The 22,225-nt window shown below is 45.4% G+C and overlaps 1 protein-coding gene across 1 annotated transcript in view; it reads right to left on the minus strand.

Moving 5' to 3' along the window:
* Positions 1 to 22,225, minus strand: part of LOC146796247 (D-serine dehydratase-like) — a 440,976-nt gene that overhangs the window by 4,300 nt on the left and 414,451 nt on the right. The window contains exon 7 of the mRNA XM_085628745.1: positions 3,879 to 3,984. Within this exon, the coding sequence (XP_085484871.1) occupies positions 3,879 to 3,984 (106 nt within the window). The remainder of the gene's footprint in view (positions 1 to 3,878; positions 3,985 to 22,225) is intronic.

Consider the following 22,225-nt stretch of genomic DNA (forward strand, 5'->3'; position numbering starts at 1 on the left):
CCGATCGCCAGCGCGTCCCTCTGGCGCTGCGAACATCCCCCCGTGCGCTGACCACCCCCGCTCTCTCATACATGGGCCATAAACTCTCTCCTTCTGCGCGACCCTGCCATAGAACCACATCCCGCGCCTGACCAACACCTCCTTTCATCCCATACATGGTCATACATCCTTTTGATAACCCCCTTCCTCTGCGCCCAATTGTCCGAACCGATCCCAGGCCATCACCTAGCCCGGCGGATGCAGTTTATTGCCCCTACTGTAAGGGAAACACTTCACATCATAGGGATTACAGTAGATAAAGGCCCCCACCCCCTGAGACCCGACCAGTCGCACACACCCCCGGGAATTGGCGGAATGTCCAGCTGTGTGATAGCCATCTCCTACTGTGGGTGGGGTGGGGACTTCTACTGTAGATATGTGTGGGAACGAGCTTGAAGTGGGGGTTCCAAGGATGTCTTTCCGTACATCAAAGTCTCAATAAGAATGTACCACGTGTAATAAAGCAATAAACCTGTGTATAAGAAGTGAGGCCTCAGAGATGTGGTTAGAGCACCTCGAGACGATACCTTGCTGTCCGATCTGATGTGTTCTGCTCCGACGGAATAAAACTTTGTTTCCTGCCTTCCGGTCTCCGGCGCCTGCCTCTTTTGTTGGTTAATCATCGAATGGTATAAGAGGCGATTACCGCCGGGCAATACTTGAAAGGTTATCGACTGAAACTGCCGCTACCATTTAACACCATCCACGCCAAGATAGAAAAGCAGACCTTTGAGGTGAGCTAATTTAGAGTGTCGCTGGTGTTAAGAGTGCTCTATACTGGAGCCCAGGATCACTTTTTCCATCCTGGTGCCACCTGAGCCCTTAAAAACACCAAGGAGAATCAGCAAGGGAGAAAGGGGGACATCCCACCCAACGACATTCGACAACTCCCGATCCAGTACTGACACATCATTTGACGGGTGTACACCATATGGTAAAAATCCACTTCGTCGGATTGCACAACGAGGGCAAGCGGATAACGGACGGGTACCTGCTCGACATAGGTGGACTGGAGAAAGGTATGCAAAGTATAAATAATATGTTCGGGCCAGCCTTAAGCTGAAGGAGATAGTAAGCACGAGGGGCCATCAGGGTGTCCCGCCAGTCCTCATCAACCATGGGGCCCAACCAACTTTCGCAACCGCCTCTAAGGTGGTCCAGGTAATCATGGGAATTGATTACAAGGGTGGGATAAATCTGAGGGATTCCCATTCAGCGTATGTGTCCCATTAGATGTTTTGCTTCCAGGGGGTTAAATTCCGGGAGGGCCTCAAGTGACTGGGTATGAACGTGGAGAGGGTGTCAGAGTTGAAGGTACTTATAAAACTGGGTGTGCGACAGGGTATACATCTGTTGCAGGTTTTGGAAGGAGCTTATATTCTGTCCTGACCACACATCACCCAGTCATGTGATACCAATAATGACCCAGGATCGAAAACCACAGAGCACCGCCATCTCTCCCAACCAGGTACTCTGTCAGTGAGGGGTTTGTTGCATAAGTTTCACCTCCCATTGCAAGTGTCTTAGTGCAGCCCTCCACGCTAGAAACACCACTCTAGTCACCAAAGGCATGGAAGTAGAAATCGGGGATCCATAAAGCATCGCTTGTAAGAGAGGGGAAACCAATCAATTAAAGTTCTAATAGGTAGGCAGGATCCGACCAACCTCCATTGAACCAGTTATGGATGACAAGATGTGAGGACAGGTAATAAAGATAAAGATTAGATATTACCAGGCCATCATCAAAGTGCCCCGTTGACAGTGTGCGTCCTAGAACTCAGCCACAGAAATGTCCTTGTAGGTCCATCCAATGCCCGAAACCACACCCGGGGCAAGTGAAGGGGTGAATTCAGAAAAATATAAAGAAATCTTGGAAGATTCATCATCTTGAACAGTGTGATGCACCCCATAACATTAAACAGAAGGGCCTGCCATTGGCGAGTATGCCTTAAATTTCCGGACCAAAGGTTGGGCCCAAGTGAGTTCCGGTGCAAGGCGACCCTATGCCTAAGTATTTAAAACAAAGTCGGTGGAGAGGGATAGTTGTTGTCCAATCAAAGCAGTCCCTAGCCGATGCCAGGCAAACCAACATGGATTTAGCAGGGTTCATCCGAAGGCCCAAGGCCATTTCAGCTGAAGACACCTAGGACCACTAACAGCTGGGTTCGCAAGATACAAAAGCATGTCATCTGCGTATAACGCAATGTGGTCCTCGTGGCCAACACTCAAGGCACAACCAGAATACTGGGGGTCTGTACATATGAGTTGGACCAAAGGTTTTATTGTCAAGATGAAGAGTAGGGGGGACAGGGGCATCCCTGCCTGGTCCCTCTCTCTATAGGAAAGTGGTCTGATAAGACCCCATTGACACGTACCCGAGCTGTGGGGTTGGCGTAAAGGACACGGATCATGTTCCGAAAGCGTGATCCAAAGCAGCCGCAAACCATCACAAACTGAAGATAATTCCAGTCCACCATATCGAAGGCCTTCTCAAAGTCAATAAGGAGCAGTGCTAGATCCTGTGGAAATCAATGACGGTGGGCCAGGACCAGGTGAAGCCAAATAATACAATGTTGCTTGCTCCGGGATGGTAGAAAGCGACTTTGGTCTGGCTGCACCAGGGTAGTCGGGACCCGTCTGAGTCTGTTTGCCAATACCGTGGGGAAAGTTTTAACCTCACAGTTGAGGTGTGATATTGGACGATAGTTAGCGCAAGACATTGAGGAAGGTTGCATTTTGGGTATCACAACTATGGTGGCCAAGTCCAGCACTAACAGAAAGGAGCCCACACAACAGACCTACTTAGAAAAGGACAGGAGACAGGGGAGAAGAAGTTCCTAAAATGTGACATAGTATTCCAGAGGGAAGCCATCCGGGCCTGGGGTCATCCCAGATGCCAGACCTGACAATGCGTCCCAATCTCTTCCGTCATGAAAGGTTCGTCGAGTAGACGAGTCTGTAGGAGATAAACTAAGAAGATATACCGAATTTAGAAAGAAATGGGATGTGGCCACACCTCCATCCATGTGTGAGGAATACAACCTCCTATAGGAAGGCCTGTGCTATCTCAAAAAGAGAGTGTCTTGGGCAAACTGTGTCATATATAATCTCTGGGACGATCCTGTTAGTCTGTTGGTGGGAGGCCAGCCAATAAAGCAGCTTCCCATTTTTGTCCCCCCAACCAGGGGGTTTAACAGACCCATCGTTAGTGTGGAAGTAGGTATGGAGTTCAGCACCCAGCAACTGAGCGAAGGTTTCAAGCATTAAGGTGCCACATGGGGCGCAGTCCAAGTGGCGGCGGTCCAAGATGAAGTAGTAGGGGCGAATGGTCTGAGATTCCGTGTGGCAAAATTAGAATTTGAGTTAGTAGTTGACAGTCGGGGGCATGCAGTAAAATAAGTTCGATACAGGACTGAGTACGGTGAGCTGCTGACGTGTGTGAATTGACAACGTCTAGGATGCAAAGAACTCCAAGCATTTCAGAGGCCCAGTGTATTGATCCATACTCTAGCTAAATTTAGCAGAAGATGCTCTGCAGAATATCTTGAGAGGCCGCTGTTTCTCATTATGTTCAACCCAGATTGTACAGCCATACCCATGGCATCACAGCCTAAAATTGTGGTGTACCTTTATACGTTTAAGGATCATTGGGACTTGAGGACTGTGCTCTGTTGAATAAGTACCATCATCTTCCCCCAAAATGCAAAAGTGGATAAATAAGACACCATTTTTTACTGTCAGGAATTTGGTTTGCCAGGTTTGAAAGCAGGTAATAGTGACTCAGTCTTCCAACTTTATGGAGAAGAGTCTTGTTGTCTTAAGTTTGGCTTAGTACTTACGTGGTAAGGAATGATTCTGAGTATGCTTCCAAGTGGAAACTTGGAAAAGTCCATCTTCCCCGAGATTGGCTCAACACGCCCATGTTCTTGAGACATTCCTACAAGTCTGTTGGAAAGAAAAGACAGAGTCAATTGTCTATCTGGAGGTCAGTGCAACTCCTGTATGCACTCTTCATTTCCTAAGATCTGAAGGAGGACATAGGGAGACTAAGTGATGAAGGGAAAACTCAGTGAATGGGTGAATATTTACATGCTCCTGAACCACTGCCACTACCATGTGGAGAAGAAGAATGGGAAAGATGGATAAGAGGTGTATGCAGGAAAGAGGGGATGAAAAGAAGAGCAGATAATGGCCCAGATACTCGCTATTCCATTACAAGGTAGCTTGGACATGGTCTTTCATTTCCTGAAAAGCCAAAAAGCCGAAGTAGTCAACAAGATGCAGACCAATGAGTTGAAGTGCAACATAATCACTCACAATGGAGCACGATTGAGAATATCGGAAAGCCATTTGCATTTCAGCCTGGAGCTCAGTGAGCTGCAGTTGACTACATTGTATTTCAAGTATTACATTTGTTTCGTTTAGTAGGGAATGTACAGAATGTGCGGTCTCTGTGGCTCTTAAGAGTAGCAGTCAGTTATATGTGATGGGAAGAGATTGGAGAGCTTATGAAGGACACTGGAAATGAGAACTTCCAATTACAGGCCAGAGGACAGTTGTTCAATGACTTCATTGGGAGGCCAGTAGGGAGATTTCCCTAGTCCACTACAAGTGATTAAATTGACCCCAACACACTTGCATCTGTGTGAGAGGAGGGACAGGATCTTGATATAATGGATATGCCAACATGAGCCTGGTGAAGTAGTCAGGTTTGCCCCAGTGCAGGGGTTGATGTACTAGGTTGAGAAATGTGAATTTTATCTGTTGATTAACTGTCAGATACGGAAAGTGTTGTGCTGGGGACATTACAGTAAGTGTGGCCAGCGTGTCGAGGCTGGAAGCCCAATTCGAATGCTATCACACTAACTGAAGTAGGTTACAACAACAGCTAAGATCATAGTAATCTTTCACCAATGGCCTTTGTTATCCTGTTGCATGTTTGTCCCTCCTAGAAGAAAATGTATGCCAAATGCTTCAATGGGGCGATGGCAGTGCTTAGTTTGTAAAATAAATATTTACAGGGATGTAAAAAATTGTCGTAAGAGTCCACCAGCAGTGTTTCCAAATGTCGTGGTTTCCGAATATCAAAGCTGACTAGTCTCATTTTGACTTCATGCCTCCTTCTTTTATCAATCTACATTTATTGTCTCTTTATCTCACTCTTTTAAAAAAAAAGTTTGTTATTATTTTCCCATTTGCTTCCCAATACAGGCAATGACGCAACCATTAAAACTCATTACTGACACCCCCACTTCCCGACATAAGTCCACATATTGTTTCCCTAAATGTTGAATCGAGGAGCAACCAGGCCTCAGCGGCCATCGCTGAAGCCCATCTCCCCCTCAGAGGCTCTCATAGCATTGTCTCTGTAATAGCTCCACAAATACCATACTTTGTTGAATTTCCTTAGGCACCCCTTCTTTATATAGGTTGTCTCCTCACATTGCGGGCAGCAGTCCATATTCCTTGCCTATGTTGCCACAATTGATGGATTTGGGGCACCCCAGAGGAGGATTATGTCTCTCCTGGCCACGCCCGGGACAATGTTACTCCACAGGAGGGTTTATTTAGGTGTTGTTTGCCTTTCCCATACCCCCAACATACATTGCCAGCGCAGGGGTGAGGTGAAGGCCTTCCTCAGTCACAACTTTCATTTGTTGATGCACCCCAGAGCAGAAAGGTTGAATTCTCTCATAATGTGTGCACTAGTGTCCTGTACGTCCACATCCACTCAAGCTAGTGACCTCACTTATTTTGCCATGTGGTGCAGTCTTGTCCTAGTGTAATATGCCCAGTGGTAAATCTGAAGTTGCACTAGTCGAAACCCTGCCCTTAGAGCTATTTCCCTGTGGTGCCTGCACACCGCTCCCCAATTAGCATCCTCCAGGAGTCCCAAGCCTCGTTTTCACCATTCCCTCAAGGCTGTGATAGAGTCCACGTCATGCTTCCTAAGTGTTTTATATATTTGCGAGATGGCATGACCAAGTAATGGGGTTGCAAGTTCCCTGAATTCGAGTGGGGATTCCTCCTCTACTTTCCGCAAGTATGCCTTGTATTTTGCAAGAGCATGCCTAACCTGTAAATATCTAAGTTGATAATTGCCAATCAGGTCGTATTCTTCCTGTAGCTTAGCAAATGGAATCATACCGCCCTCCCCTGAGATGTCACTCATTGGCAGCAGCCCAGATGTCTCAGGTTTGCCAGTATCACTGAATCCCATGGGGCATCTCTAGCGCCAGTTCCATCATTCAGACCAGTTTTTTGGTTTCTCTCCTCCACATCTGGTGCCATGAGGCTATAAGGGGCTGTTTTTTCTAGCCTGCGTAGAGTTAAAACATTTATCTTCTCTCACCCATAGCTCGCCGGTCAGAAAGAAGAGCCATTCTTGTTGGGTCGAAAACGCCAATTCATTCAAGTAACTGGGACGCCCAGTTGTAGGATTGCGGATTGGGCAGGGCAATACCTCTGTTGTACAGCCCCCTTGTAACTGAAGAACTATCCTCTGAGGCCCCCATCCCACAGAAGCTGTTTGGTCACCCCATCCACTATGCGAAAGAGCCCATCGGACAAATCGTACGGCGTGTTTTGTAACATGTAAATAAAATTAGGCAGAGATATAATTTAATAACAATGAGGCCCTTCTCAGCAACAAGAGGGGATGTTGCTGCCAGTGTAACAAGTCCTTTTTCTATTCATCTAGAATTCGCCCCAGGCTCGCTTGATGGGACACTGTCGGGTCCTTAGTGACATAGATTCCCATTTACATAAAGCCCTCTGGGGACCACTTCAAGGGACGCTCACAGTTCTTTGACAGAACTAGGTAATCAGGAATAGAATTGATTTGTGCCAAGTGATGCATAAGCCCGAATATCTCCAGAATAACGTCAGGATGCTCAATACACGGGGAATCAAGTGTTGCAGGTCGGCTAAGTGTAACAGGAGGCCATCCGCATAAAGGGAGATTCTCTGCTTCCAGCCTGAGTCCCATCATATGTCCCGTAGCTAGGCATCCCTTTTGATCCAGCAGGACAGGGGTTTCACTGCCAAGGCGAATAAGAGGAGAGACAGTTGGCATCCCGGTCCGTTTCTCCTATGTAGTGCACTTTTTTTGCTTCCAATGACAGCAGTGCGGTTGGTTCTGCCATCTGGTCTCTGCAGATCAGACTTCCTAACAGATGCCCAAGATTGTGCTGGGTGGCCTTGTACAGCATAAAGCCCAACTAGTCAGAGGCTATCAAACTATTGATAAGCTGGTCAAGGAGGAACACCAGTATTTTCATCCGCACCTTAGCCTCAAAGTTCAGCAGCAATATGGGTCTATATGACCCACACTTCTCTGGTGGTTTGCCCTTTTTGTGGATAATAACTACCATTGCAGTCCCAAGACCTTTTGGGAGGCCACCTTCTGTCTATGCTCCATAGAACATAATGCACAAGTGTTCCCCATCCTTGCTCCACAACGTCTTGAAGAATTTGGGGGGGGGGGGAGCCATTGGGCCCACGGGTCTTCCCGCTCTCAATCTGATTGATTGCCTCTGGGTTTCAAGCAAGCCCCCTCCTTCTAACCCTGGAGTAGGGATGTCCTTGACAAACCTCAGCAGCTCTAACCTGGGAACTTGGCCTTGGGTTTGATTGAGGGCCCCTAGAAAATCTCTGAAACCCTGGATAAAATAACTATTCCACCTGCCATGGAGGTGACCCTGTGAACCCATCCCAGGCCCTCCTCTTGCTTTGCTAACCAGTAGATTCCCTGCCTTATTCCCCATCTCATATAATCTGTATTGTTTGCATCTATACTGCGCTCTTGCTTATTTTTTCAGCTTATTGCCTGTATTTCTCCTTGGTGACTGCCAGTTGATGCATGAGATCTAGGCTTGGGGACTCGACATATTCGCTATCCATGTGTAACAGGAGGCCCTTATCTCTGTGTATCTTTCCATTCTCTTGCCAATAGGAAGTTAGGACTCCTCTAATAATGGTTTTAAATGCTTCTCAGACAGTAATCATGAAACTCACAGAACCAGTGTTTTCCTGGAAATACTGTTCAGTAGAGTCCACCAGTAGTCATCTCCTTCCCCAGTAGGAGACTTCCCATGGGTCTAATCTCCAGCCATCTGGTCTCCAGAGCCCTGGTAGTTCAAATCTAGTGGTTATTGGGAATGATCAGAAATCCCCCATGCCAAATGGTGTGTATTTATAAAGCGTCCCCTCCGCGTCCGTGGGACCAGAATATATAGTCTCATATCAAGATCGCGTTTCTGGCAGTGGCTGCATATGAGCATTGCCTAGTCTTTGGATGTTCTCCCCTCCCAAGGTCAAATTGCCCTATCACCTCAGAGAAATTGGAGAAACAGCAGTCTTCCCATCTCCTTACCCTGCCCCCAGTGGCTCTATCTAAAGTGGCTTTCATTATTAAGTTGAAATCTCTTTCATAATAATCAATGTGGAGTCCGAGGTCTCTGCAATCCACTTTCCCAAGTCTTCAAGCATCATAGTCTGAAGTCCCGTGGGAAATACCATGAAGCCACAGCAAGTCTATGCCCATTCCATTCTCCAGTTATTTCTGCACAGCACCCCTTACTATTGGACCATGTATTGATATCTGGCAGGGGAAGAGTCTTCCGGGCCAAGTTCCCTACCCCTGTGATCCCAATGTGAAACCCGAATGAACCAACACATCATACTTGCCCCTCGCCAGGAAACTACTGTTACCCACCAAGTGGGTTTCTTGGAGAAGTATTAGGTGAATGTTTTGTTGTGTCAGGAATTAAAGCACAACTCTCTGCTTCAGTCTATTGCCCAGTCCATTTACATTCCATCATAGAAGGGAGAGACCGATTCTCTTTACGTCATCCCATTCCCTCATCCTGTATGATCCATGTGATCTTGTAGGGGATTTATGCCCCACCTGACCCTGCACTGTCTGTCGAGTCTGGTTTAGTTGGTAGAGTAAAACATTCCCCCCCAACTTAAATACCCCACCGCCTACATCCTTATCTTAAGAGCAAAAGCGTATCCAGTGCCCCAACATATGAAGTGTCTGCCGCTCCCCCCCCCAGCTTAAATGGCAACTTGCGTGTCTCTGCTACGTGGTTTCTTGTTTCTTATGTCCTTGTTGCTTAGGCCGTGAACCTCTTTGTCAATTCACAACGGGCCGTGAGCTTCCCAACTCTGAGGGCGTCCTTGTATTGATGATTACCTATAGATGTGGGTCGAGAAACGACCAGCCCAAAAATTATGCTTGTTCTACCCCTGCAGCTCGTGCTGAACTCCACCAACACTACATCTTCCCATTTCCTAGATGCCTGTGACCAATGTCTGACAAGACATTACTGATGAGCATGCATGTGTAACCTGGCATTTAATGCAACACACATTGACATCCATCCCAAGAGTTTCATTATAGCCCTCAATGTGAAAGGATGCAACATTTGCTAAAGGAAAACTATTTTTTTGGGCACCATCAATCTCTTGTTGCTCAGGGAAGCTTTGACCATATATGCATTGAGTGTGGCCTCTTTGAATGCATGAACCTGTTTAAGACATTGGTGAGACTTTTTGACATTCAATCAATCAGGGTTCTAATACAGCGCGACTACTCACCAGTGAGGGTCTTAAGGTGCTGCTGGGGTGGTGGGGTTCTGCAGTTCAGTCGAAGAGCCAGGTATGCTGATGACACCCAAATGATGGTGTCTATTACTAACAGCATAAAAGCATCCGCAACCAATTTTAAAAATTGCATGCAGGCAGTGGCCTCCTGGATGGTAAAGAACTACCTTAGACGTAACTGTGATAAAACAGAGGTCCTGTTTTTTGGAAACCAACAGTCTATATGGTTCCATGCAGGGTGGCCTGATATGCTCAATTCATGCCCCTGCCCAGGTCCCATAGCAAAAAATCTTGGTGTCATAGTTGACAACTCCCTCTCCCAGAGTCCTCAGATTAACAGAACAGTGTCCGCCTGTTTTGGAATCATCAGGATCCTTAGGAAGATTTTTCAATTTCTTTCCTTTTCCTCCCAAAAGCAGGCAGTTATTGCCCTAGTGCAGTCCAGATTGGATTACTGCAATGCCCTTTATCTGGACATCAATAAGGGACTCATCTACCGACTACAGCTGGTGCAGAACGCAGCGGCCAGGCTGGTGATGGGCCTTCCCAAATCCCACTCAGTCTCGGCATCTTTTAGTAAGCTGCATTGGCTTCCTCTATGCCGGAAAATTCTATTTAAAGCCCTATGCCTCACCCACAAGGCATTTTATAATCTAGGCTCGGAAGGTATTAAAAGGCTCTTTCAAAGATAGCTTCTCACCAGGCAGTTAAGATCGGCCTGTAAAAATCGGTTAGTAGTTCCTAGGTTTAGGAGAGCCAGATGGGGGGGGGGGGGGGGGGGAGCTTTCACCGTTGCTGCTGCTAAGCTCTGGAATTCTCTCCCTCTCTCAATCTCTGGACAAGAGTCTCACTCTCGCTTCCGTAAGGCCTTGAAGACTTGGCTCTTTACCATATAACCATTGTGAGCCTTCCACGTACCTCGACTGCTGGCCCCTTCCGCCCTGCCTTGACACCTTTGGGCAAAGATCACACTTTATAAGGTTAATATTCATTCATCCAGGTCTTGAGGTCCTTCCTGAACTGAGGCAGTGACGGTGATTGCCTGAGGTGCAGAGGTAGGGAGTTCCAGGTCTACCACAGCGACGTTTGAGAAGGATCTTCCTCCAGCCAAGGTCTTGCGGATCCGTGGGATAGTGGCCAGGGCCAGATGGGCAGACCAGAGATATCCAGTCAGTAAGTAGAAGGAGAGACGATGTTTGAGGTATTCGGATCAGGTTTTGTGGAGGGCTTTGTAGGCGTGCGTGAGGATCTTGAAAGGTGATTCATTTGTTGATTGGGAGCCAGTGGAGGTCTCTCAGGTGACTGGAGATGTCCAGGATAAGTCTGGCAGAGGCATTCTGGTTGTGCTGCAATTTCTTCTGGAGTTTTTGGGTCGTACTAGGGTGGAGTGTGTTGCCGTAGACAAGCCTTCTACTGACGAGCACCTGGGTGACCATTCTCCTGGACTTGGTGGGGATCCAATTGAAGATCTTTCTGAGCAGGTGGAGTGTGTGGAAGCAGGACGACGATATGGCGTTGATTTGGAGGTTCATAGAGAGCGAGGAGTTGAGGATAATACTGAGGTTGTGTGCATGGTAGGTGGGTGTGGGGGTGGTTCTGAGTTCTGATGGCCACCAGGAGTTGTCCTAAGTGGAGGGAGTGGAGCCCAGGATGAGAGCTTCGGGTTTGTCGGAGTTGAGTTTGAGGCAGCTTTTCCTCATCGCGGCGGCTACTGCCTTCATCCTGTCATTGAAGTCGATCTTAGTGTCTGTTGGTTCATCAGTGAGGGAGAGAATCATCTGTGTGTCGTCGGTGTAGGATACAATGTTGAGCTCATGGTTTCTGACGAAGGTTGCAAGCGGTGCTATGTAGATGTTGAAGAGGGTGGGGCTCAGGGGGGAGTCCTGGAGGACTCCGCAGCTGATCTCTGTAGGGTTTGAGAACGGTGGGAGTCTGACTCTCTGGGTTTGGCTGGTGAGGAAGGAGTGGATCTACTTTAACGCTTTGCCGCGGATGCTGACGTCGTGGATTCTTGTACAGAGGGTGTGGTGGGAGATAGTGTTAAAGGCGGCAGAGAGGACCAGGAGGATGAGGGCCAAGGTTTCGCCTCGGTCGAGGAGAGTGTGGATGTCGTCAGTTGCGGCGAGGAGTGCAGTCTCTGTGCTGTGGTTGCTCCTGAAGCCAGATTGAGAGGGGTCCGGGGTGTAGTTGGTTTCGATGAATTCTGTGAGTTGGGCATTGATGGCCTTCTCAATGACTTTGTCTGACAAGGGGAGCAGAGAGATGAGTCTGTAGTTCTTGAGGTCTGTCTGGTCGACAGAGGGTTTCTTCAGCAGGGGGTTGATCTCAGTGTGTTTCTAGTATTCAGGGAAGGTGGTGAATTCGATGGAGCAGGTCATGGGGCGACAGAGCTCAGGGGCAGTGACATTGATGGAGCGGGTAAAATATTTTCTTTTTATATACCCAATCCATTTATATAAGTTTATATTAATACGAATAAAGAACTAATTCTAATGAATAATAGAGTGATGTGATGTTTATTAATCAATCTTATTAACCAAGAGAACACACCTGGGAATGCATTTGCATGGCTAAAATAATAAGTGAACTAAGTTTGTACGCATATTAAATTTATATGTTGGCTTAAGCAGTGTTAATGTGATTTGCGCTTAAATAAACCATTATTAATAGCTTTGAATGTTGCATATGGCTAGTTAAATACATACACATAAGGGTATTAGTAAGGGAATAACACTGTTTTAATTATTTCAATGTATTAATTACGATTTTGTGTTTTCTTTACTTAAGTTGACTATTCTGGCCAACCAAAAGATGGCTGCCGACTGAAACCTAAACTAAAGTACATGACTTCATAATTGAGCAATGGAAGAAGGCGCCTGCACCGACTTCGTTGTGGCCTTTCCATGAACTATCAGACCAGGTCCATGAAGACTACTCTGGGCGAAATGCCAATGTCCCTGAACATGAAGCAATTGTTGCCATTTGGGAACCAAAAGCCACCTATTCACAATAGACTGATACTTTCCTGACCTGGGAACATCCTTTCCCATGCGCCTAGTTTTTTCATCATCCGTATGTGAAAATTGGAGAATGTTTCTTAATGTATTTGGATGAGACTGAATTCAGCCAATCAGGGGCCTGGAAATAAAGAAAATGTTACTGTTATATGTAAATTTTAGTATAAATATTAGTAGTCTAGAGAGGGGAGGGTGTGTGCGCGTTCGTGACCCTAGCTGATCGATGCTACTCTACGCGACACTCTATGCTGCTCTTCGCTAGGAGACCCTTATGCTGACGGAAGAGGACGGGACTTTAGGATTTCCGATGAACTTTCTGAGGACCGGTTCTGACTTAGAAAACGACAATTAGCCAGAATAGGTAAATATGACAAAAGATAATATGGCACTGTTAGAATTTAACCTGAAATTTAATTAGATAAAGAAAATCATTATTTGAAGAACGGTGTCGGGTGATTATTTCTTGAAATGTTTTATTGATTTAAATGAGAGTTAAAGTGATTTCCATCAAAACCTATCTTAACTAAATGATCTAGTCGACCTCCGGATGGAGGAACTAGTAGGGTAAATCGATAGATGAGTTACCTCTATCCAAAGTGAATAGTTGTAGTTCGGGATTGAATATCCTCTGTAGGCACGGATAGTGTGATGAGAATGAATGTTGGTGTTATGGGCCCCACCAGAGTGTGATGAATGTATGTGCGTGCGACTGAGAAATCATTCCGTCCGTGGAAGCAGGGGAATATTTTGTGTTCTGAACTGCACCAGTCTTTCTGGTAGCAAGATGATGGTTTTTATTATTTAGGTTTGATGATTCGCGTGTATATATATCTATCAGTATTTCTGGTAGCTAGAAATGAGTTTTATTGTGTTGGTTTGATGATATTGGCATGTATATAGCTTATCGATTATTGATTGATATTGATATATGTACTAACACTATATGTTGAAGTCGTCTTGAGTTTATGTGGTCTGTACGGCTTCTGGGATGTAAGAAGTCGGTGACAGTTCCGTAGTAGGGCAGAGGTAAGTGCTGCTCTCGGGAAAGACGGAATTGTGGTTGCCCGTAGGTACACGGGAAAGAACGTGTGACAATTGAAGTTGCGCGTCACATTGTCTGGGTTCGATTCGGTGACATCGTCGTGTGTTGCCATTAGAGACATTTTTTCTGTGTGCGAGAAGTACGTATGATAGCAAATGGGTTACCTGTGAAATTTTTTGTCTTAGGTACCAGGAAACCAATTGGTATGCCAATAACGCTTATCACTGAAAAGGTAGCAGGTGTTCTCTGAGCTTGTAAGAAGGACAAAGTAGAGGTAAGCGCTGCTTTGTTAACGTATGTTATAATTCTGTAGTAGGACAGACTGTTCGCTGTTCTCGGGAAAGCAGGATTCTGTATGAATGGACGGTATTTCCTTGTGTGAAAGTGCGTGAATGAAATAGCATTCGGATTGATTGTGGAACTCTGGTTTTATCTCTCAGGAGCATTGCGTTTCCACCTATGTGTCTTAAATCCGGAGAAAACAGTTAATTGATGCTTGATAGAAGGGTGAAGTAGAGGGATGTGCTACTTTGCTAACGGACGTAATTATTCTGTAGTAGGGCAGAGGTAAGCGCTGCTCTCGGGAAGCAGGATTCTCGTGGGAAAGGTCTTTTGCTATTCTGTGGTTAGCGGAGCAGACAATGGAGATGTTTGTATGTTGTAACTAACAAGTATTGAAAAATTGAAACAAAAAAAGTCTACCGAGTAGTTTGTAAAGGAGGGGTAGACTGGAGACAGGAGTCAGGAGCAGCTGCAGCGACTGTTGACGTCAGAAGGACCGCGCTGAGATTGGACAGCTAGTCAGTGACGTAAACGCTCCAGGATTGGTGCGTTGGTGTGATTCGCGCAGGGATTGGAGATTGTGACAGCGACGTAGACGCTCCAGGATTGGTGCGTTAGTGTGAGTTGCGCAAGGATTGGAGATTGTGACAGTGACGTAGAGATGCTAGGATTGGTGCGCGAGTAAGAGTCGCGTTGCTATTGGACTAAAGATCGTACCGTTGCAGGAAAGACTAAAGGGTTAACGAAAGAAAGGAAAATGTATTATCATTCACCTGAAAAGAAGAAAAAATCCTTATTTGGTAAAATGAGGAATTGGTTTGTGAAAGACAAAAAGATCGTGACTAGGGAAGGACAGTTACTTCCCCCAGCGAAAACCCCCGCATCCTTTATGGTTGCGAAATATGGGTACCATACTTGCATTTGGTTAGACAACTGGGCAAAATATACAAAGGAAGACGGAGTTTTAGCGTTTCCAGAGGATGGGTCCTTTAATTTGGCAATATTAACAAACTTACGGGAGAGAATGATGAGCTTAGATCCTCGACCTAGGCCTACGCAGTTTGAGGCATTGACTGAGTGGGAAGATGAGATGCATGAGCGAGAGAAACAGAGCAATGGCAGTAGGTATCGGTACATGTTTGGACGGCCAAATGATCGCGGAACTCATTGTGATCGAATGAGAAGGTGGCGAGACGCTAGTATGACTGAAGGACTGTTTCCCGTTAGAACTGAAGGAGAAAGTGAGGGAAGGAAATGCCTAGAAAAGAGAAATCATGTAGATACCCGGAGGTATGGGGCCAATGAGACAGATGATGATGTCCTAGATGATAAGTTCTTCAAAAGCCCACCTCCGTACAGGCAGGAACCAGAGACACCAACCGCAGATACACCAGTGAGGGAGACTCTGAGAATCATTAAGACAGAAGATATGACCCCGTAGGTGAAGAGAAGAAACTCCCTAAAAGAGCGGGGAAAAGATAATAGGGTAGAGAGTAAAAATTCCAGGGAATTAGCAGAAACCACATTAGAGTTGACAGAGAAAATAAGAGAATTGACGAAAAATCTGGAAGCAGTTACAGTCCCTGTGACCATAGGTCCTTTCATGCCAATTTTTGAGAAGCAGAAAGAAAGTGAGCATGGTCTAACAGTTCCGTATGTGAGCAGTAGACCAGCGGAACAACCCCAAATGAAAGCGAGGGAAAATCCGTGGAGACACACCATGAGGGAAGGTGGATTGAATATGTCAAATAACCCATTTTATAATCCTGATTTGATAGAAAGAGACAGATTTGCAGGAGGACCAATATTAGAACCTCAGAAATTGACAGAACCAGGGAATGTAGAGAAATCAGTGAGCATAACTACCGAAGAATTGAATGAATGGCTGAAGGGTTTGCAGGATAAAGAAAAAGAATCTCATACCATTGATGTGGCAAAATTAAGGATGGTGTTAGAAGAATTGATTGTAGGGACAATCCCCACAGAAAAGCTGAAAAATTATCAGGATGAAGAACTATTGTTCTTGTGCAAAAGCGTCACCTGGAGAGCAAAGAATTTGCATGACAGACTAGCAGAAATAGCAAGTGAAATGGGAATTGACATAGACAAGGTAAAAGCTTTACAGAAGCCATATCGAGTGGATTTCACAGAAAAGGATATTGAGAATCTGAACCCTGCAGGGCGAATAGTCCAGATTAAGGATATAATCACTGTATTGAGGAAATGGGGAGATGTGGACAAATGGAAGAGCAGGTGGTATTGGAAGCGGGATGACGCTTCAGACAGAACATTTCCAGCATTTCCTATGAGAGAAAAGGAGAAGGTGGTGACAGAGTTCCCTATGAGAGAGATTCCAGGAGGGTGATATGTGCATGTCCCATGGACCAGACAGGACATTTTGTTATTTACTAATGATTTCCCTCGATTACGGGAAAAGCCAGTCGAGTGGTACAGACAGGTAGATAGATTTGTTAAATTGTCAAAAGTGCTGTGGATTGATCTGAATAGTCTGTTTGATATAATAGTGCCAACAGACTTATGGGCAGAATGCAAGATAGTCATAGATTGGCCAACTAAAGAATACCCGAGAGATCCCAAAACCAGAGCCCCAAACCCAGAGGTTATGAAGAAATATGAACAGGTCATGGTGTTCTTGAAAAACAAAGTGCCTCCAAAAGAAACTGACTGGGTTAAAATAGATCGAACACACCAGGAAGTGAAAGAGTCAGTCCATGCATACTATGAAAGGCTAATGTTAGCTTTCAAACAGTTTAGTGGGGATGACAGTTTGGGAGAAAAGGACCTGAGTCATTTTGTATACAGATTTGTGTATGGTCTGCGTCCAGAAATTGGGGATATGATTAAGCAGCACACTGTGGACTGGCAGAGCAAGAAAATAGATGAGATCCTAAGACATGCTAAATACTTCAGTGATGAGATTGAGGCAAAGCAGCGAAAATTAAAGGAAAAGGCAATGTGGGCTCAAGTGAAAGTTGCAGAAAGACAGGAAGCTCAGCTGGTGGAACAAGCTAATAATCCAGGTATTAAATCAAGATTTGGCCCAGGAAAAGGAAAGGGTAATATAGAAGAAGCAAAGAAAAAATTTCCCTGTCACAATTGCGGAAGATTAGGGCACTGGAAATCCGAGTGTAAATATCCACCAGGTACTAATAATGAAAATTCGTCATTGAATCCACAGGTGCAGTATGAGGGGAGTGGCCCACCGCCGCAACAGCAGAAGGCTGTTAATCCACAGAATCAGGTGCTAAAACCGCCTTTACCACAGAATCGGAACACACAGAAGTATAGTAAAGAGACGGGATTCTACAATGAAGAACAGGTAAACAAACCACCTCGCGCGAGCGCTGTATCACAATATTGGCTGCAAAATGATGAAAGTGAGCCAGAGGAGTTTTATTGACGGTGCCGAAAAGAGGAAGCAGGGTGCGTACTTGGCGTATCTCTAGAAATAGATCAGACAGGACCATTTGTGGATGGAAAAGTTAATGATGAGAACATTACTTTTCTAGTAGACACTGGAGCTACACGATCCACTGTCAGATCAGCAGATGTGAAAAATCTTCCTCTTTCGGATGAAACAATCGAAGTAGTTGGTGTATCAAACACCCAGATTAGAACGTACCTTACTGAACCGGTAAAGGTCAGAATAGGGAAATTTTCAGACATGCACCGATTTGTGGTGTGTGACACCAGTCCTGTGAATTTATTAGGTAGGGATTTGTTGTGCAAAATGAATTGCACTATATTATGTACACCAGATGGTATAGCTTCTGTATAAAATGACCATAGCTAACCGAGAGTGTGAGGTTGCTGGAACCTATGCAATATTCAATCCAGATGAATTGCCCCCAGAATTGAAACAGACAGTGAAGGCAGCAGTCTGGGATTTCACCGGAGAAGATGTAGGCCTGATGAGAAATGTAGACCCAGTGAGAATAGCTGTAAAGGAAGGAGCAGTTTACCCGAATATTCCACAATACAGACTGACACCTGAAATAATAGCAGGAGTAACCCCTTTGATTGAGAAAATGATCCAGCAAGGAGTGTTAAGGGAAATAATGAGCAGTCCATGTAATTCGCCTATAATGGGACTGAAAAAGCCGAGTGGGAAATTCAGGATTGTGCAAGATTTGAGAAAGATTAACAAGATTGTTGTCTCATGTTGTCCCATTGTTCCAAATCCCTCAGTAATTTTGTATCAGATTCCACATGATGCAGAATGGTACACAGTAATTGATTTGTGTCATGCTTTCTTTTCCATTCCGTTGCATCATGACAGCCAGCCGCTTTTTGCATTTCGGTTTGGAGAACGTATTTTGGCATGGTGCCGAATCCCACAGGGGTATACAGAGAGCCCCTCCATTTTCAATCAGTTGCTCAAGAAATCCCTGGAAAGCCTTACCATGCCTGAGAGTTCAGTTTTGGTCCAATACATTGACGACCTATTGGTGGCGTAAGACACGTGAGGCCTGCGAAACAGACACCATAGCTTTGTTAAATCATTTGGCAGATGGAGGACTGAAGGTATCTCCAACAAAATTGCAATACTGTAAAAAGGAAGTGACATACTTGGGTCATACTATCGAAAAAGGGCTGAGAAAAGTAACCATAGATCGGATCAGAATCATTAGAGCAATGAGGGCTCCAATGACCCAAAGAGAGGTGAGAATGTTCCTAGGAATGGTTGGTTACTGTCGTCAGTGGATAAGTAATTTTTCCCTGATAGCCAAACCATTGGTGAAATTGACAAAAAGTGAGGTAAAAGACCCCCTTGAACTGAACAAAGAAGAATTGGCAGCATTTAAACAGTTGAAGTACAGTCTTTGTGAAGCCCCTGCACTGGGCATGCCAGACTATGAAAAAGAGTTTGAGCTATACTGTAGTGAGCGAAACGGATGTGCACTCTCAGTGTTAATACAGAAACATGGAAGGCAAAGGAGACCAGTGGCATATTTTTCGTCAATGTTAGATCCAGTGGCGATAGGTTTGCCAGGATGCCTGAAAGCAGTGAGGAAATATGAATTTTGTGATCAGTTATGTCCCCTATCGTAGACCCCAACGGCTCCATGTACATGCTATAAGTACATGTATGTTCCCTCCTGCTCCAGTTCTGAAGACGCAAATATATGTGCGTCCACCGTCAACATGTCCTCTTTCAGATCCGCCATGAATGGGTCAGATATTCCATTCCTAAGTATGAAAGGCCACCGACTTTATATGGTTCACTTTCCACATTTTACAGACTCAGGCGAGTAGGCCCGAATTCTGTCATCAAGCCTTTTCTTGCCTTCTGCCTCTGAAAGCTCCAGTCTGAGCCTGCATCTGTGACCATGAACTTTGCCTTACTCCTTGTGCGGCTAACGGTGCCTGATCCAGCCTATTGCCTGCCAAAAACTGTATTTCACCTTCGAGATTATCTCCTTCGCTCCTCATCCGATGCATTCTTGTCTAGTAGTTTAGGTAAACATTCCTCCAGCTACCATGCAAAGGGGCAAGGCCTCGCTGTCCTCATGCAAGTAATTCATAGCCCCGTTACCATGGAATATTCCTACCCCCTCGCATCTAGTGTAGACACTTAGACACTTAGACGCTTGTACACGCACTAACAGTCAGTATAGTCAGTATAGAATAAGATTCTATCCTAAGAGGCCTCTCTTTTTGGATAACACAGTTCTTTAAACATAGGATATTAGATATGATTTGGGATTAGGTTGACATAACCCCAGACTTCTGTCTCCACACGTAGAACTAAATGTCAAGTCCCCTTCACTCTCTAGTTGCACGTCAATCACACGTCATGCGGCTGCGTGCGCATCTCTGCCAAACATTTCTGCTGACATTGCAGGATTCTTTTATGGATCCACCCACTTGTGACATCATGTTTAGTGACGTTTCTTGAATTACGCCCTCTATTAGCTACGTATGCACCTTTTACCAGCTGTTACGCCTCTTGCATCTGTTTCACTGTAATGTATTTTCTATAAAACTGCCTATCTGTCAATAATATATGCGCCCTTCCTTCCTGAACTTTCGTGGTGATGGAACAGAAGGCCCACAATTCGAATTGTCTTCCTTTATATTGGAATAAAGCCCTTTTAAACCCTCTAATACCACGGATTCTGCCTCTTATTTTTACTGAGTTATTCTCACTAAGACTTTACCGCATAAAAAATAGTACCGGTAACGAAATATTTACCACATAAATTGGCGCCCGAACAGGGACACTTTCTCATCTCACGCGCCGGCGGTGCGTTGCAGGCCCGGTCTCCTGCCACAGCTGAACGGACAACTACGCGTACCCTCAGGATTTCCTGTATCTCCCTCCGGCCAAGCGGGGACGACTGAGGCTGCGATCAACACCCAGACGAGGCGGTGAGAAGTGCGAAGTATCCCGACCAGAGCCTAGCTGAGAGAGCAAGATCCGAGGTATACAGAGTCCCGCCAGGTTCCGAAGTTCCGAGTCCAGTCGAGTCGAGTCCGGTCCAGTTTCAGTTCCGTTCCGAGGCCTTCCGTTCCGAGCTACCCGGTGAGTACCATTACCGGGGAGGCATTTTACGTGCACATAGTCTGTGCCGGTCAAGACGGGTTTGGGTACACAAATCCGGTCTGCACTGTTTCAGCAGTGTATCTGTACTGTTTAGCAGTATATATAGTAATATAGTATGTTTTGCATGTAAATAAGTATTATCTAGTGTCAGTATAATGTCAGTAACTAGTTTTCTATTAGTTATCATTGTTCATAAAACTGTTAAGCGTTAAATGTCTTAAATACGTTCTATATATTGTGGTGTGAATGACTGTTCATTATTGTGTTTTCTTGTCTAAAGTGTGTTCTAGAAACAGGATCTAAAAATGCCGCTCTTTTCGAAACTAAGACAGATCAAAACTAGAAAAGGTGTACTCGAAGAAGCTGTTCCCATTCCACCTAGGGACACTCCAGGATACTTTATGTATCATAAGCATGGTCTAGATGCCGTATTATTTCTTGATTTATGGGTGGACTACACCAAAGAATTACCAGAGAGTCAGAGATGGCCCGCAGCAGGGACCTGGGATGCAGATTGCATCATGAGTAGAAGAAGAATTATGGAAAAAGAAAGCCAGACAGTCACAGAAAGATGCCATTGAATTATGGCGTAAAGAATCATACAGACGTACAGAAAAAGCACACAGACAGGAAGAGAAAGGTAGAGAGAATTCAAATAAAACTCGAGAAAATCTATTACTTGAGGAAGGTACCCGAGTAAACTCAGAACAAATAGATAGACAAAGAAACACTCTTATGAATGGTATGTATCCACTTCTGGCCGAAGGGTTACCTAAGGCTACTCCGGAAATACCAAAAGACTTGCCACCTCCATTGTTTCCGATAAAAGCACATCCCAAATCACATCCCAAAACCGCAAAGGACGTTTTTCTTTCCTCCTATTTAGATGACGCAGCTCCCGAGTATGCTAATGCCGTACCACCCACATCGCTTGCCGATGGTGTTCAACACCAAGTGCATACGTCTGTATCCCCGCAACTACAAACTCCTACACAAGTTCCAACAGGCCCGTCCGCCTCTACAGTTTTTCCCGCATCTACAATCTCTGTCTCACTTTCAACAAATCCTTTTACGTCCAGCACCCCAGGCGGTGCTACAGGAGGTACGACAGACATTTTTTCTACGCCACCCAGAGGAAATAAATTTTCCCTTAGAGAATTAGCACACCAACGTACGCCCAAACTAGCAAACCCCGACATGCTTAAGGAACTTCTAGTAGATTGTAGATATGATCCTGTGCCCGGTAAACGGGACGAAATGTTGCTGTCATCATTACGTATTCGACGAGCTGCAATATATTTAACGAAGCTACCAGGAATGACTACACATTTAGAAAATATATATCACTTTGTCCAGTCAGGGCGAGGCCCTGAAAGTATTAGCAGAGCCATGGAGTACCAGAAAGCGGAGGTACAGGGACAACTGTTACGTTTCCTCATAAACTGTGTAATCAGAAATCAAGACCGGCCTGGGATAAATCCGGAAGAAATGCAAAAACTTGTCACTTGGGGCCAGAATATATCAGAAGGGAGACATGATAAACAGTTATGTATAGTAGCTATGTACCGAAAGATCCGCAAAGAAGTAGAACGAATACACGAAGAAAGATTAGAGGTAGACGCCGCTGACCTAAACAGAGAGGAGGAGGAGCAAGAGTCAGAGCAAGTA

The sequence above is a fragment of the Triturus cristatus genome, chromosome 10 (assembly GCF_964204655.1).
Source record: "Triturus cristatus chromosome 10, aTriCri1.1, whole genome shotgun sequence".
Lineage (NCBI taxonomy): Eukaryota > Metazoa > Chordata > Amphibia > Caudata > Salamandridae > Triturus > Triturus cristatus.